We start from the raw sequence: 17,032 nt of genomic DNA on the forward strand, positions 1-17,032 counted from the left end.
TCCGACTCTTTTCAAGCCCATGGACTGCAGCAGGCCAGGCTTCCCTGTCTATCATCGACTTCCAGAGTTTACTCAAACCCATGTCCATTGAGTCAGTGATGCCATGCAACCATCTCACCCTCTGTCGTCCCCTTCTCCTCCCGCCTTCGATCTTTCCCAGCATCGGGGTCTTTTCCAAGGAGTTAGCTCTTCGCATCAGGAAGCAGGATAGATGCAGACAAAGTGATGCCAGTCCTGGCAAATAATTCAAAGTGTGAGCGGCTCTGGCTTTTCTGTGCTTTCTGAGCAGAGAGGAGGAGCGTTCACCCCTCGGGGAGTGACTAACCAGTCCTGAGTCAGGAGCCAAGTCCAGGGCTCTCCTGAGGGGGAAACCTGTGCGTCACAAGCTCGGAGGCAGAGGCTGGGGTCCCCAGGGTGGGGGCAGAGATGGGGTCAGGGGACCGCCTGAGGATGTGGGGGCATCAGCAGCCAGGCCGCACCCCCCCATCCCTGAGCGGCTGTGAGGCTGCGGGGCCCCCTGGGCACCCGGACGGCCCTGCCATCTACCCTCCTCCCCGGCTTCCCCTCCCCTCCTCCCCGGCCTCCCATCCCCCTGCAGGACAGAACAGACCCCCTTGTTTACAGCGAGGCATGAGGAAAGCAGTATCTGCTCCCCGCAAATTGTGAAATGTAACAAGCCAAACCATGCTGCCTTTAAAGCACGCCTCCAGGACCGCCAGGGGCTCCTGCCCTGCCTGGGTGACAAGGGCTGGCACTGCTCTGACCGCGCACTGACCGCCGATGGCACAGACCACCGGTGGCCTGGCCGGAACCTCCCCGCCCGGCGCCCCCGGGCTGGATGTGAGCCCCTTTCCCCAGTACCGTCGGGCCCTCAGTGCAGCCGCGGGGTCTTGGCTGTCCAGCTCACGCAGAGTCAGGGGTGCACTTCAGGACGCGGGGGAAGCAGGCTGGGCTGCACCCTCAGAGCCGCCGGCACTGCAGGGCCTGAGCCCAGCCAGGGTGGGAATAACCGTGTGTCCGTCAGGGGGGCGATGAGTGAACAGAACGCGGTTTACATGGGCCCCAGGGATGGCATTTGAGCAGGAAGGAAGTTCGGATGCAAGCTGTGCATGGCAGAAAGGAGCCAGTCCCCAAAAAACAAGCACTGCGTGATCCCACTGGTCAGGGGTCCCTGAAGTGGCCAATCACAGGGGGCGTAGGGTGGGGCTTTCCAGGAGGCCAGGACCAGTGATGGGACCCAGTATCTGCTGGGTGCAGTGTTGGTTTGGGAAGATGGGAAAGGTCTGGAGCTGGATGCTCTGATGGACACACAACATCATAAATGTACTTAATGACACCAAAATGTGCTATTAAAAATGGCAAAATGGTAGGTTTCATGTTAGGTCAGTTCAGTTCAGTTGCTCAGTCGTGTCCAACTCTTTGCAACCCCATGAACCGCAGCATGTCAGGCCTCCCTGTCCATCACCAACTCCTGGAGTCCACCCAAACCCATGTCCATTGAGTTGGTGATGCCATCCAACCATCTCATCCTCTGTCATCCCCTTCTCCTCCTGCCCTCAATCTTTCCCAGCATCAGGGTCTTTTCAAATGAGTCAGCTCTTCACATCAGGTGGCCAAAGTACTGGAGTTTCAGCTTCAACATATCAGTCCTTCCAATGAACACCCAGGACTGATCTCCTTTAGAATGGACTGGTTGGATCTCCTTGCAGTCCAAGGGACTCTCAAGAGTCTTCTCCAACACCACAGTTCAAAAGCATCAATTCTTCGGTGCTCAGCTTTCTTTATAGTCCAGCTCTCACATCCATACATGACTACTGGAAAAACCATAGCCTTGACTAGATGGACCTTTGTTGGCAAAGTAATGTCTCTGCTTTTTAATATGCTATCTAGGTTGGTCATAACTTTCCTTCCAAGGAGCAAGCGTCTTTTAATTTCATGGCTGCAATCACCATCTGCAGTGATTTTGGAGCCCAGGAAAATAAAGTCTCTCACTGTTTCCATTGTTTCCCCATCTATTTTCCATGAAGTGGCGGGACCACACACAGTGAGACTGGCTTGTGTATGGTGTGCAGGTCTGTGAATTCTCACACGCACATGGCTGCCACCACCATAGGGACGCATCGCCCCCAAACCTCCCTTCCAGTTCACACCACACCCTCCCTCCCCACCCCAACCTCTGCCAAGCCCTGCTCCCGTCCCCCTCCCCGTAGTGCAGTCTTTTGACGACTATCATGTGTGTGAGATCACACAGTATGAAGCCTTTTGGAGCGTCTTCTTTCACTGAGCCCAGTGCCTTGGAGATGCCTCTGAGTTGTCAAGTGTATGAAAGTCTGCTCCTTCCTACTTGCTGTGCAGTGCGGCGTCACATGGACACACTATAGTCTGTTTATCACTTCACTCAGTGAGGAACATTTGCCTCATTTACAGAGCTAGTGATTATGAATTGAGCTGCTATAAACATTCATGGCCGAGTTTTGTGTGATTGTAAGTTGTAAGATTTAAATTACTTGCATCAAAAGAGCAGAGATGAATACATTAATTATAAAAATCACTTCCAAAAACATGTAATTTTTCTTTTATCATTCAAAGCAGGAAGTGGGATTGCTGAGTCATATGGTAAGTGCATGGTTAACTTTATTAGAGACTCAAACTGTGTTACAGAGTGAGGATACCATTTTGCATTCCCACCAGCAATGCGTGTGAGGTCCATTTGCTTCACATCCTAGCCAACACCTAGTATTGTCAGTATTCTTTACTGCAGCCATTCTAATAGGGGAAAGTGGTGTCTCTGGGTGGCTTTGACTTACGTCTCACTAATGGCTAATGATGCTGGGCATCTCTTCATGTGCTTGCTTGCCTTCTGCTCATCCTTTGCAATGACGTGTTTAGTCACCTATTTTGTCCAATTTTTAAACTTGGTTGATTGTTTTTTTTACCATTGATTGTTTAGAGTTCTTTACATATTGTGGTTTCACGTCCCACATCATATATGTGATTGCAAATGTTTTCTCAGTATGTAGCTTCTTTTCATTCTCTTAAAAGTGACCTTTGCAAAAGTTGTAAATATTGATTGGGTCCAATTTATCAGTTTTGTTTCTTTTATGGATCACGCTTTCAGTGTCAGGTCAGTAAACTTACTGACTACCCTCATGGCACGGAGGTCTTCTTCTCCTAGGTACTCATTATAAAAATCACCAAAATACACGCTCTGTTTCTTTCAGCATTAGAAGCTGATGTGTGTGGTTTAGGCGTGAAACATTGTTATTGCCCACACAACACTTCATTAACTACATCACAGCATGAATAAGTTTAATAATATCATATCTGCATGATACTCCTGAACATTTATTTAAAACCTTTTCATAAAGTTTAAGAAACTTTCTTAGTTTAGTCACAGAATGGGCCAATCGAAGTACACAATGTTTCTGGGACGAAAATTCCAACACATCCTGCAGAAAAATGGTGTATAAACACCAAAGTAAGCATGCATTCATTAGCTCAGTCATGTCCAACTCTCTGCAACAGCATGGACCAAAGCCCACCAGGTTCCTCTGTCCATGGAATTCTCCAGGCAAGAATACTGGAGTGGACTGCCATTTCTTACCCCAAAATAAGCATTAGTTGTGCAAAAATCTGAGCTGTTTTCATCATTTTGGGCCATTAAGGTGCTATTTCGGAGAAGGCAATGGCACCCCACTCCAGTACTCTTGCCTGGAAAATCCCATGGACGGAGGAGCCTGGTAGGCTGCAGTCCATGGGGTCGCTAAGAGTCAGACACGACTGAGCGACTTCACTTTCACTTTCACTTCCATGCGTTGGAGAAGGAAATGGCAACCCACTCCAGTGTTCTTGCCTGGAGAATCCCAGGGACGGGTGAGCATGGTGGGCTGACGTCTATGGGGTCGCACAGAGTCAGACACGACTGAAATGACTTAGCAGTAGCAGCAAGGTGCTATTTAACAAATAACTTCATTTGCCAGATACACTGGATATTTAGACACAAAGATATTTTTGTGTCTAAACACAAAAGATACTTTTCTTGACGTGAGTAACTTAAGGAAGATCCCCTGGAGGAGGGCACAGCAATCTACCCCAGTATTCTTGCCTGGAGAATCTCATGAACAGAGGGCCCTGGCGGGCTACAGTCCACGGGGTCACAGAGAGTCGGACACGACTGAAGTGACTCAGAACATATGCACAAGTAACTTAAACAGTTTCCTAGCTCATCTGTTTTCTTTTTTACTTCTTGGTTTCACATTTTCCTTCACTGGAGAAGAATGTGTAGGGTTGGCCTGCAGTGACGGAATCTGATTGGCCCTGGGTGACAGACAACACAACCCAGGGAGAAGCAGATTATTTGGCAGCACCCACAGAGAGGATGAGTTAGAGTCAGGAGGGCGAAGTGTTTCAGCACTTCCTGAAATGCTCCAGCTTGCCCCTGTGGCCAGCGTATTCAACTCAAATGTCCACTGCATCGGCCTCCACCCACGCCATCATGCCCATGTGCTTGAGTGCTGAGTTGCTCAGTCATGTCCAGCTCTCTGCAACCCCATGGACTATAGCCTGGCAGGCTCCTCCTCTGTCCATGGGATTCTCCAGGCAAGGATACTGGAGTGGGTTGCCATTTCCTTCTCCAGGGGAACTTCCCGACCCAGGGATCAAACCTGAGTCCCTTACATCTTCTGCACTGGCAGGCAGGTTCTTCACCATGAGCACCACCTGGAATAACACAAATCCCTGGGCTTCCTGCGCGGGGAACCTGAATACCATGAAGTTCCGGCCCCATGCGGGGAGGGAGGCTCAGCACTGACCCCCAGGCCTGGCTCCATCCTCCGAGGGAGGCTGTGACTGAGCTGCACAGGAAACAGGTCACTTGCTGAGCCTGCCAGAGAGAAACTGAGAACTGCAGCTGGCAGAATGCATGGCCAGGGCATCGGGGAGGTGGGGTCTGGACACAGTGGGGAGAGGCAGGGGGAGCAGGGAGCTTGGGCCCCTGCAGGACCCGCAGAAGGAGGGACTTAGAACCTGAGGGGCCAGCAGGGCGCAGAGTCACAGAAGGAGGACTGGAGGGCCTATGGACACCTCGTTCAAAAGACAGAGAGGGACTGGACAGCTCAAAGCCAAGACAAGTTCTCAGAAAGTGGAAAAAACTTGGATGTGCTGTGTGGTGTAAGCTCTCAGCTGCTCCTCCTGCTCCCCGGGCTGCAGAGAAGGGTCCAGTTTGTGAGCAGACGCAGGGGCTGGCCGGGGGGTGGAGGGGGGAGTGGACAGGAGGCACAGAGCATCCTCTCTTTGCAAATGAATCTGGGTGGGAAAGTGCGGGGCCCCGGCAGGGCTGCCCCAGTCTCGGCTTTGCTGTCAATGTGGGGCAGAGACAAATGCAGGGACTATTTTAAAGAAAAGCCTATAAGGGTTGTGAACAGACCCAAAGGGGAAATAGAGCAGAGAGAGAGCCCAGGATGACTGCAGGGCTTCCGACCTGGTGGATGGGGTGGGAGGACATCTGCAGAGAGTCATAGACACTGATGGTGACGCGTGTGGGAACACGCCCCTGTAACTAGTGCCAGTGACGCCAATGACAATCCAGACAGGAGCACGAGTCCCAGCAGCAACACTGAGCCCAGTAAACGCACTGAACTCCCGAGAAGCACACTCTAGACTTGCTGACAACAGCACCTTGTGAGCAAGAAGGGTCCTTCTGAACCGCGCCCCAAGCTGGGGATGGAGGAGGCGTTCGTGAGGCTGCGGCTCACTGTCCCGGTGGCTTGCAGGAGGTCCCCGTGAAGATCTCCTCTGACCTTCCAGACATCTCCCCCTGTCTCTCAGGATGGACACCACGCGGCCAGAACCACCCACTATGGCTCCCTGCCCCAGAAGGCGCAGCACGGCCGGCCCCAAGACGAAAACCCCGTAGTGCACTTCTTCAAGAACATCGTGAGTGTTGGCGTGGGGGTGGGGAGTGGAGGGGTGCAGGGCAAGGGTGGGGGAGCGGAGGGGTGAGGGGTGCCTGGCCATGCCCCCACCCAGGAGAGCCTAAGTGTGTCCCCAGGTGACACAGCTCTAATCCAGGGGGGAGAGATCTGAGTATATCCCCAGGTGACTCTAAGCTCTGATCCACAAGGGGTCTGAGCACATCCCCAGGTGACAGCTCTAATCTATTGGGGGGGGGGTCTGAGAATATCCCAATGGGACACAGCTATAACCCTCTGGAGGGTGGTAGATTGGCTCACCAGTTGTAACAAATGACCACACAGAAGGCAGGGGGTGGGCTGTGCAGAGGATGGTAGGTCATGACAATGCTCTGCAATTATTGTGCAATTTTTCTAGAAACCTAGAACTGGCTCTAAAAAAAAATAAAGTCTTAAAAACAAGCAGAAGCACAGGCTCTAGTTGTAGACCTCCTTTTTCAGGATGATGAGGGCTTTAGGGACCACACACCTGAGGGCTCTCTCCTTCTGAGGCTCCTCGTATTTGGGGCCCTTGACTGCCGACCCCAGAGAGGTCTCTGTGACACTCGCCCTCTCCGTCAAGGGCTCGCCTCGCAGAGTGCAGAGCCCTGGGCGTGTTTCACATCCTCCCAAACACTTTCAGAGTGTCCTGGACGATCTGGGTGCCGCTGGGTGCTTTCAGATCCTCAAATCCTGTGTTTCTCCCTCACCTGGGACAGAACAGGGTCGCAGGGCAGAGATCGAGTAGGTGGTTTCTCATACCATTGGTGCCAGACCCTCCCAGCAAGCAGCTCCATCTAGCTGGGAACTGGACACGAGCTGGGTGAATACAGGGGTGACAGGTGACCACAGGAGGCCCTCTCGAGGCGGTCAGGGCCGCTGTGAGGGAGGCACCACGCCCCAGCTCACCATTCTGCTGTGTCTTTGCAGGTGACACCCCGCACACCTCCTCCATCGCAAGGAAAGGTAAGGGCTCTGAAGGCACTGAGCCGCCATCGCTTCACCCGCCTGGGACCCCTGAATGGGCCAGACAGCAGGCTGGACTCAGCGCTCCCTCATTTCCCCCCAAGATGTTTTGCCACGTGGAACCCACGTAGAACTAGAACGGGCTGAGAAACGCTTGTCCCAGGCAGATAGCACTCCCCTCCCCTCCCTGCCTGGATCGGAAGTCCTCCTTCGGGGCGGCTCCGGGCAGCTGTGGCCACGCGCAGGGATGCGCCGCGTCTGACAAAACCGATTTCCTGCCTCAGCTCAGTGCTGTTCTGTGTCTCCTGCTGGATGAAAGAGCGCCGTGCCTGCACTGATCCCTGTGTTACTTTCTCTTTCTCTTCCTCACGCAGGGGCGAGGACTGTCCCTCAGCAGATTTAGCTGGGTAGGTGCCGCGCGCCCCGCCCTCCCCTCCCCTCCCCTGTCCTCTCCGGCCCGGAGGCTCGCACGTCCACGTTCCTTCCATCCTCCCGGCTTGTGCCCCGCTGCTTCCCCCACAGCAGGCCCTTCCTCCTAGCTCCAGCGCTCCTGTTTCCTCGCCCCGGGGCCCACGCACCGAGGGGCTCCTAGGAGACTCTGCTGGACTCTCCCCAGGAAAGGAGGACCCCCGTCTTTGAGCAAGTTCCTGACTTCCTTCCAAAACAGCGGAGGAGGAAGTCCAGTCCCTGCAGTCGGCCTGCGCACGTGTCCAAAGAACTAACCCCACCCCGCCAGATGTTGACATTCTGTTGAGAAACGGTGATTCTGCTAACAACGCAAAAGGATGCTGAGTTCAGTTACTCAGTTTATAACAACCTAAGTGATCCAAAAGATTTTGGTTTGGGTTTTGATTTAGCAATAACTAAAGCTTAGATACCAAGCCATCCAGAAAAACCTTTTTAGGAATTTCTGAGAACTAAGTGTCCATGAAAATCTTAAAGGGCTGACTTGTTCAGCTTCTAGTAAAATTTGGTGTCTACACCAACTTCTAATGCTGATCTGTATTTTAACTAAATTACCTTCTAGTAAAGGCTTCCCTGGTGGCTCAGTGGTAAAGAACCTGGCTGCCAGTGCAGGAGCCATAGGAGACTGAGGTTGGATCCCTGGGTCTGGAATATCCCCTGGGGGAGGGCGTGGCAACCCACTCCAGTATTCTTGCCTGGAGAACCCCATGGACAGAGGAGCCTGGTGGGCTACCATCCATGGGGTCTCAGAGAGTTGGACACGACTAAGCAACCAAACAGCAGTATTTACCAGTAAATATTAGATACAGTCTTGATCAAATTTCCAGAATAAATAGAGGCCCACTAACCTCTAGGCCAGGAACTGTGTCTGTCTTGGAGACAGAAACACATTCTCCAACGTCCTTGGAGACACAAGATCTCTCTAGCGCAGAGCCTGCATCTCACTGATGCACAGTCAGTAGGCAACATAGAAATGAATGCATGAATTTAGAGAGAAAGAAAGAAGAAAGGGAAGAGGGAGGAAGAAAGAAGGAAGGAAGGAAAGAGAAAAGGGAAGAGCGGGGAGGAGGGCGGGGAAGGAAGGTGGAGGGACTGCTTCACATTGATGTTTGGCAGAAACCAACACAATACTGTAAAGCAATTATCCTTCAATAAAAAGTAAGTACATTTTTAAAAAAGAAGGAAGGAGGGAGGGAGGCATCCACCCTCAGAGAAAAGGCAGAGGAAGCTTCTGGGAACCGCTCCAACACATGATTACTGCAGAGTGAACTGAGAGGTTGCTGGGACATTCATACAGATAAACGTGAGCCTTTTTCTGATCTGATGAATTTGCAAAGAGTGCCGATGACGTAGAGAACTGACGCGGGCCAGCGGCCACAGCCAATTAATGACGGACTTCTTGTGCCAGCAGGAGAAAAAGGTGACACTGAAGAATGAAACCCACTTCTGACTCAGATATCCTACTTCATTAACTACTCGACCTGCCTCTTAACTTTCTAGGCGTGGTGGATCAGGGCAGAGCCGCTGACGACTGAGAGTGATGGGGGGAGGAGACCTTTTTTCTTCCCGTCGTTTAAGGCCCCTCCAACCCAGCAGCTAATAGAATGCCTTTGCATGCCTCTCCATGTCTCCGTTTTTGTTCCCACTAACCCGTTAATTTTCTCTTTTTTCCAAAGCAAAATTCTGCTCTGTGTTCCGTGAGCCGGTCTGTTGGTTTCCGAGATCCGCATGACTGTCTTCATTTGGAGATCCTGAAAATTTCACTAGTTTTCTAAACTACGTTGTATGTTTTTCTGGCAAATTCTAGGTTGTCCAAAGATAAAAGTGACCAAAAATTTGAAAGGAGAAAAATTAAGCAGATTATCAATCTGAAAACCAATCCTTGCATTTTATTCTCAGAAGCATTTTATTCTGGAGAAAATCAACAGAGTCAGAGCATGACAGGCTCGCGTGGGACAGCACGGCTTTCTCCCTTGCTGGTCTATCCTTCAGCGCAGCTCTCTTTAACTGTCCTTGGCCCCTGCGACCGTGACCAAGGGAGTGTGTCCGTGGAAACTGTGGGATGCGAGGGCAGCAGTAGGCGCCCCTTGTGTGTAGTCCCCAAGACTCACGCACTTGACACCCCTTGAAACCAGATTTTCACATGAAAGTGGATGCCTCGTTCTGAGTGGCCAGCATCTATTCCCAGCATCTGTTTCTGGCTGAAAGTGAAGGAACCCGCAGAAGTAGCGCTGGGGTGGGGTGGGGGGAGGGTGGGGGCCTAGACAGGTGGCCCTGGTCCAGCTTCAGTCCAAACATGAGGGAGCCGGCCTGCAAGATCCGTGAAGCTCCTGGAGCCCACCTCCAGCACCCCTGAACCAGAGGGATGGACTCCACGCTTCCCGAGCTCCCTCCAGCCCCACAACACCGTCCTGACACCGAAAAGGACCACAGGCTAAGGCCAAGGGCTCTAGAGCTCGATCAGAGACGGTTTTACTTCATTTGTAGAATTCTCAGGAGAGGCCCAGGCAGAAAGAGTCCCGCTTCTTGTTGGCAAAATGTGAAGTGAGATCCCAGAGCCTGTCCGTTGCATGAGATCCGTGCAAGGGACATGCACCCCAAGGCGCTAACTTTCATCATGTCTGAGCCCCAGAGTCCCCCTTCCTTCTCGTGCTCACAGTGCAAGGTCCCTTTGAAACTAGAGCTTATATGAATGCAAACTGGCCCCAGAGACACACGCCTTTACATTTCAGTAACTGTGTCGTTGCTACCTGCGGGAAGCCAGCTTTCTCCATCCTCCCTGAAGTGAGAGGGGTCCCCCCAGAGAAGCTGGAGGCAGAGGTGGGGGCTGCCTGAGGAGCCCCCTCAGCAAGCTTCAGAGTTCAGAGCAACAAGCTCCAGTCTCAGAGCAGGTTGTCCATCATCTCCATGTTACAGAAGAGGAAACTGAAGCTCAGAGAGCTTCCAACAGTTGCCCAAGGCCACGCAGCCAGGGAGCGGGGTTGCTGAGACCCACCCCGGTTGCCGGTCCTGGGACAGTGCCCAGGTGCACAGCTGGGGGACACGGCTTCCCAGCCCACTTCTCCCCCTCCCTCTATGATCACCAACTCACAGCCCAGAGCCCCTGGAAGAATCCTGGTCCATCCACACTCAGGGCACCCACAGCGCAGCCAGGGGAGCTGGTTCTGGCCTGCAAGAGGCCTCTCCAAGCTGGAGAGTTGGGAATTGTGTCTTTGCCCTTTAAAAACAGATGAGCCCCCAATTCCCCAAGTGTGAAGTCTGCTGAGCCCTAGGGGAGCTGGCGTGAAGGGTCTGTGCCAATGGCCAGAACAGCCTGGGGCTGGGCGTTGTCTCCTGGGCTCCCGTCAGGGGCGCAGCCTCACCCACCCTTCTCCAGCACAGTCCAGGCACCCCTTCCCCCAAGGTGTGCAGACAAAGACTCTGGAGAGTGTGTGTGACTCTGGCTGATCCACCCTGGGACCCGCTCAGCCAGGAGAAGGGCAGATACTGCCACGGGGAAGGTCCCACCCCCCACCGGAGGCGCTGGGCGCCCAGTGTGTGGCCGAATGGCTGCTGAGGCCAGATGGATGTGGACCAGGGCAGGGCCGCAGGCCGTAGGCACAGACCGCGAGCCTCACCCTCTCTTGCAGGGGGCTGAGGGCCAGAAGCCAGGATTCGGCTATGGAGGCAGAGCGTCTGACTACAAATCGGCTCACAAGGGACTCAAGGGGCACGACGCCCAGGGCACGCTTTCCAAAATCTTCAAGCTGGTAACGTACCTTCTCCACATGGGAGGTGCTGGGAGGGGCCCGGGGACAAGTCTGGGTCGGTCTGGGGATGCCAGTCTCCAGACCCTCCACCCGCTGCTTCTCAGGAGTTGCTCCTGCACATCCCAGCCCTTCGAGGCGGGCGTTTCTGCAGAGCTCACTTGAGCAGGTGCTGCACCAGGTGCCAGGCCAGGGTTCCTCAGGGAGCTTGAGGACAAGAGGGGTCGTGCTGGACCCCGAGAGGTTCAGGGGCCTGGAGGGCACCAACCTGTCTGGAAGGTCAGGTGGCCTCCTGGCTGGGGCAGCAGCACCTTGGTCCTTGAGGGCGATGAGAGGGACCTGGGGACCTCAGGCATCTGTCTTGCTGATTCACACTGGAGCCACACGCCCAGGTCCCTCGGGCTCCCTGAGGCTTCGTCTATCCTCTGTGAGACGGGGGGATGTGTGGGGAGCTGCTCTGACAGGAGGGGTACCATGCCACCTGCCCGGCTCCCTGCCCAGACCTCCTCGAAACAGCTGGCATCGCCAGTGACACGTCAGCCCTGCTCAGAAACCTGAGATCTCAGGAGGGGCCCTGATGGGGGACAAGGCATAGCCCCCCCAGGCCTGAGCCGGATGGAGGAGGGAAGGGAAGGTTCTGGACTCAGGAGGGGCAGACCCCAGGCAGTAACCCCTCACACCAAGCCCCTCAGACTCCTTCCTCCCAAAGCTGCAAGCAGGCAGAGCTGTCCTGGGGTGAGAGGGGTGGGTGCCCAGGTCCAGAGGCCAAGCTTACCTGTGAGGAGATGGAACACCCTGGAGACAGAGGCCCTAGAGCCTGGACGCCCAAGGGCTGGTCCAGGCTCTAGTCTCCTGAGACAGAGCAGACGCGGCTGCCCCAGTGGGCAGGGCCCAGATGCCCGGACAGGCCTCGAGAAGGTGGAAAAGGGCAGCAGGCTTAGAGCTGGAGGGGCTCGGGAGCTGAGCTGAGCCTGTGGAGCCCCAGCAAGCCTCTTGAGCAGCTGGGACCATTTCCACAAAGATTCGAGGCTTGCGGGGGTGCCTTTCATCCCTGATAATGGAACCACATTTGCACGGCAGCCTGGCAGGAAGGAACAAACGTCACCAAATCTCGGTCCCACTGGTTTTCTCATTAGAGCATCAGCCCAGCCACCACTTTCACTGACTCTTGACCCAAATGAGGCCATGACTTAACTGCTGCCGTCCAGCTACAACTGCAGTCCTGACTCTTACAAGGGTCCAGTCAACTCCCCTTCCAGCTGAAAGAAGTGTCATGAGGAAGACAGACACCAGCGAGGAAAGACAGAGGCCATGTGCTACAGCAGGAGCAGCGTGTAAGGACGTGGCGCTCACGGTGCCCCCAGGGCCACGGGACCGTCCTGCAGCCTCGGGCATCGTGGTGCTGGCATCGCTGCCATGCTCTCACCCCATGTGGCAGCTTCTTCTGCCCGTGCCCCAGGCCAGCAGCCCCCCGGGGGAGACCTTCGTTTCCACGGACTCCTGTCCCAGGTGTCTGTGGTCTCGGATGAGATCAGGAGTGTCTCCCAAGGCTCACCTGCTGGCTTACGGCAGGTCACAGTGTGATTTCACCCGAGAAGGTCCTGCGGTCTGTGGCGAGGCTGTGTCACCAGGAGACCAACAGCCCCATGCGCCCCGTCCAAGGGCTCAGTCCCCACCAGCAAAGCGTGATGGCTCCTCAACCCCAATCACCTCTGACCTGCAGAAGTGTGCTTCCTGCTGAGCTCGTTGAAACGTCGAGATTTTACAATTTACGGTGAAATGGTTTGGTCAGGAACACAGAGACTCATGGGTTAGTCACCTCACTTTAATTCTGCATCAAGTCCCATGTGTGTGTGGCACATCCAGTGGTCGCGATACACAGACGGCCAGGACAGACACAGCGACCTAGGCTCTGAAAGGTGCTGGACTCTGAAGGGTGATGAGAAGCAGGACTCAGCTTTGAGGAGACTCAGTCTCTTCAGGAAGACATTTAAATACATGAAGTGAGTGGTGAGTGACCCATTGCTAAGCTGGCTGGTGTCAGATTCAATGTGGGTAGGACTCAGTCTTCAAAATGTTGATCCTGAGGCAAATCTGATAAGGAGATAAATACTATCTCAAATGTCCAAGAAACAGAGAGCCTTACAATATTCGTGTCTTGATTCTGAAATGAGACAGCGATGACACATATCCTGGCGGGGCTCTGGGTCTAAATCCAGAGCTGCAGTGTTTCTATCAGGTCACCTGCAGTGTCCAGACCATTTCTGAGTCCCCAAGACTTCCGGACCAGAGCGACCAAGGGCAAAACCCAGATGTCTGCAGGTGGGACGATGTCCGTCCTCATCAGAGTTTCTAACACCAGCTCCCCTCTGCTGGCTGACTTTGGGGAAATGACTCAACCTCTCTGAGGAGCTTCGGCTCCTTCAACTAGCAAACAGGGATGCTAGGAACACCCACCCCCCTAGGCTGGCTTGCTTGTTCACAAGATGAAACAGATGTCAGAGATTTAGATCACAGTAGATAATAAATTGTAGGCACAGTAATCAAAAAGAAAAGCCATAAATCTGCCGTCTTTTATTCAAAAGTTCCCCTCAGTGGTGTCTCACGTAAGCTGTTCAGCAAACAGCGTAGGAGGGGGACTAAGCCATCTCAGTGCAGAGGTGCTTGGTCAGATGGAGCAGCGATCTGCTCTTCTGCATGACTAAATCCCACTTTCCAGGAGACCCTAAGGTTAATCTCTCTGAAATTCAGGACAAGGAGGGGCCAGTGCTGCCTGGCTCAGGGCTACTCCAGGAGCGGCTCTGAGGACCAAGTACCCAAAGCCCAGCCAGACTTACCTGGGACTAGACCTAGGTCCCTGCTGAAGGGCTTGGCCCTGAGGCTGGGGAACAAAGCCCCTTTCCTGCAGGAGGAGTTATCTCTGAATGATGCCCGACACCTCCAGAGGCTAGAATTCCACAGACTTCCCCACACATGAAAATAAAATGCCTCTAGTGAATCAGCAATGGAGGAATGTTTTGGGGGGAAAGCAAAATTGCAAGAAATCAGAGCCATCATCTTTCTGTGGACCGAGTTAGCTATAAGACCTGGGGCCTTGTGCTTCCATTGCCTAATCTCTGGGTCACGTGGGTGACGCAAGACGTGGATGAGGCCCGTCTGTCATCGGATCAATAGCATATTTCATGTTCATCTTTCTTTCCGGGGGCTCACAGTCTCAAGGGGATCCTTAAGAGATCAAGTTTTCATTCATAACCTATGAGAAAAGGAAAAACCAACAAGAGACTAAAATTTGAATGAGAATTCAAATGCAAAAAAAAAAAAGCACCTTCCTCCAAGTTCATCTAAGTGACAGCTGGGGTGACACTTGCCTTCTCGAGCCAATGCCTGGACAAGCTCCCTCGTCTCCATCATCCCCACCCACTGTCTCCGCCTCCAACACTGCCAGCTCTTCTGCAAATTGTATTTGTCCAGAAAACATGTCAACTCTTGTTTTTTGAAGACCCTGAGGTCAGAGTTTGTAGACAGCTCATCTGGGAGGCTGGTTTCCTTGGTGATGCAGGAGAGGGCTCGCAGGTGGGGCAGAGGCTGCTCCCTGGTGAACCAAGTGGGTCTGTGCTCTCGGCATCTCAGCCTCACGCAGATGAGCCCATCCCGGGCATCGTTCATGGACCACTTCCCGTGGTCCCTGGGAATCTCTAGTCTAGATGTCAGGGGAGTGTGTAATTTCCTTGGTTCTGTCTCCTCACAACAAAAATTTTAAGCTATGGACATTAAAGCCTTCGGAGCATCACAGCTCTCAGACAGTGTTACAGTGCCATGTTACAGCTCAGTTTTATTTAGAAAGTAAAGGAAAATACATCCTCGAGGTGCGAGGGCATGCCGACCCAGAAGATGCGAAGAGAAGAGAGAGCGCGCGTGCACTGGAGAGAGACCCCTGGCCCTTTGGCTCCTCTTCTTATATGTCTTTTCCTCCCCCCGGGCCTGCTCTGTAAACTGGGTCAGCCAGGAGTGCTGTTTGTTTTTCCTGAGGTCCTCACTCCGGTCCTCAGACCTTCCTTTGTTCTATTTTTGCGGGCTTTTCCCTTCCTTGTCTTTTAGCCACTGCCATCTGGACTCCTTTTTCCTATTCTAACTACCTAACGTTCCCCCCTCAAGAGATGGGAGGCCAAATTCTTTGGCAATGGGGGGTTGAGGTCTTTCTGGCTACTTCCTGCTGAGCAGGGACAGCAGGGTAATTGGGCCTCCCATCTCTTGAGGGGGGAATGTTAGGAGAAAACAAGCCCTCCTTTGAGACATAACAATGTATCAGTTGAGTTTTTCACCCCCAGAAACGCATGGTTCCCAGAGCAGCACCCACACGCCCTGTCCTGTTTGCCCTGTGGTGCTTGGATGTGCAGTGAGATAAAGGATGCTGTGAGCCGCGGACTTAGAGACCAGCCCCATGCAGCTTCATTCCTAGAGACAGACCCCGAGGAGAGAGGCCCTGCACCTGGTAACCACTGACCACAGGGCCCTGGCTCTCCCAACTCTCTCTTTCTTTTTCTCAGGGAGGACGAGACAGCCGTTCTGGGTCCCCGATGGCAAGACGCTGAAGCCCAGCTCCTCTCCCAGAACCCCGTCCCCAGCTTCTTAATACAACCGCCTCGACGCTAACCATTGTCTAAATTCCCAAGTGCAGCAGGCATCCCCCAACCCTGCCCACATGCGCGTCCTGCAGGCTCCTGGCCAGCGGCTCAATGGAGAAGACGGTGCAGCTGTCAGCTCACCCTTGAAGATCAGCGAGGTCCCTGAGGGTCCAGGGTGGGCGACCCTCCACGCCCACCTTCTGCCCTGGGACGGCCTTGGACGCGGCCCTGGGGACCCTGCCGCCGGGCCCCCATGCAGAGTGTGGAGACCGGCCTGTGGCTCTGAGCTTCCTTTGGTTTCTTTCCCGCCTCCTCTCACCTCTTAAAGCACTTCCTTTCCTAACCGATCACAGTGGAGCGGCTTCGCGGCGGGAGCTTTGGTACGTGGCAGGCGGGCGGGCAGCTGGGAGTGTCCCGTGTGGTGGCCGCGGCTCACACCCCGGAAGAGCCGGATCGGCGCGTGCGGAGAAGGGACGCGGGGCGGACTCGGCCGGGCCTCGGGGGGTCCCGCGACGGCGCAGGCGCGCGGGGACCGCAGCTGCCCCCGCGACGACCTACTTTCTACGGAGCCCGGCCGGAGGGCGGAGGCGGCGCAGCTCAGAGCGGTGGCAGGACGTTCCGGGAGCCTCGCGGTGGCCGTGGCCATCGCGAGCGCGAAGGTGACAGGTGGCGTGCTCGGCACGCCGGTGCGCACAGCGAACACTAACCCTTGGGGAGAGATAACCACCCCACCTGCTTCCTCCCAGAAACCCACTGACCAGCACACTCGCTTTTCCCGAATCGCTGCCGGACTGGGTGCCGGCCCCAGTGAGGACGGGGAGGGGTCCTCTATCCCACTCTTTTCTAACCCCAGCTGACATCTCCCTTGCTTCCCCCATAACCTACTGATTCCCACCTTTTGATTTCAGCATCTCTTCCACCAGACCCCCACGAAGTCCCCACACTGGCGTCACAACCCCCCTTAGGATGAAAATGAGGAATAGTCAACGTAACGCCCAAACGTGGCTCTTTAATCCCCTTCTAATTCTGAATATTTCGCGTGGGTTTACTATAATGTCTATTAATACATAGCCTCAATGATGAGAGGATAAGAAAAAAAAAAGAAAATTTCAGAAACAAAATCTCCAAATTGCTCGACACACACACTGCGTCATTGAGCTGGTTGTGACTGAGTGACCTCCATTCGTGGCCACACCCAACAGTGAGAGCTGTGACCACGGGTCTCAAGGAAAGTATGCACTGTTCTTGAGTATTGAAATAAAGTAATACACTTTTAATGATA

General features: G+C 54.0%; 1 protein-coding gene across 4 annotated transcripts in view; it reads left to right on the forward strand.

Annotated features, from left to right (window-relative positions):
• MBP (myelin basic protein) overlaps positions 1 to 17,032 on the forward strand; it is a 104,691-nt gene extending 87,659 nt beyond the window's left edge. For 2 of the 4 annotated variants that reach the window (XM_019986568.2, XM_019986561.2), the window contains exons 5-9: positions 5,827 to 5,934; positions 6,879 to 6,914; positions 7,289 to 7,321; positions 11,009 to 11,128; positions 15,673 to 17,032. In XM_019986568.2, coding sequence (XP_019842127.2) covers positions 5,827 to 5,934; positions 6,879 to 6,914; positions 7,289 to 7,321; positions 11,009 to 11,128; positions 15,673 to 15,717 — 342 coding nt within the window. In that variant the 3' untranslated portion in view covers positions 15,718 to 17,032. The remainder of the gene's footprint in view (positions 1 to 5,826; positions 5,935 to 6,878; positions 6,915 to 7,288; positions 7,322 to 11,008; positions 11,129 to 15,672) is intronic. The other 2 variants (XM_019986562.2, XM_019986564.2) reach the window with 1 other exon arrangement.

Source organism: Bos indicus, chromosome 24 (assembly GCF_029378745.1).
Source record: "Bos indicus isolate NIAB-ARS_2022 breed Sahiwal x Tharparkar chromosome 24, NIAB-ARS_B.indTharparkar_mat_pri_1.0, whole genome shotgun sequence".
NCBI classification, from domain to species: domain Eukaryota; kingdom Metazoa; phylum Chordata; class Mammalia; order Artiodactyla; family Bovidae; genus Bos; species Bos indicus.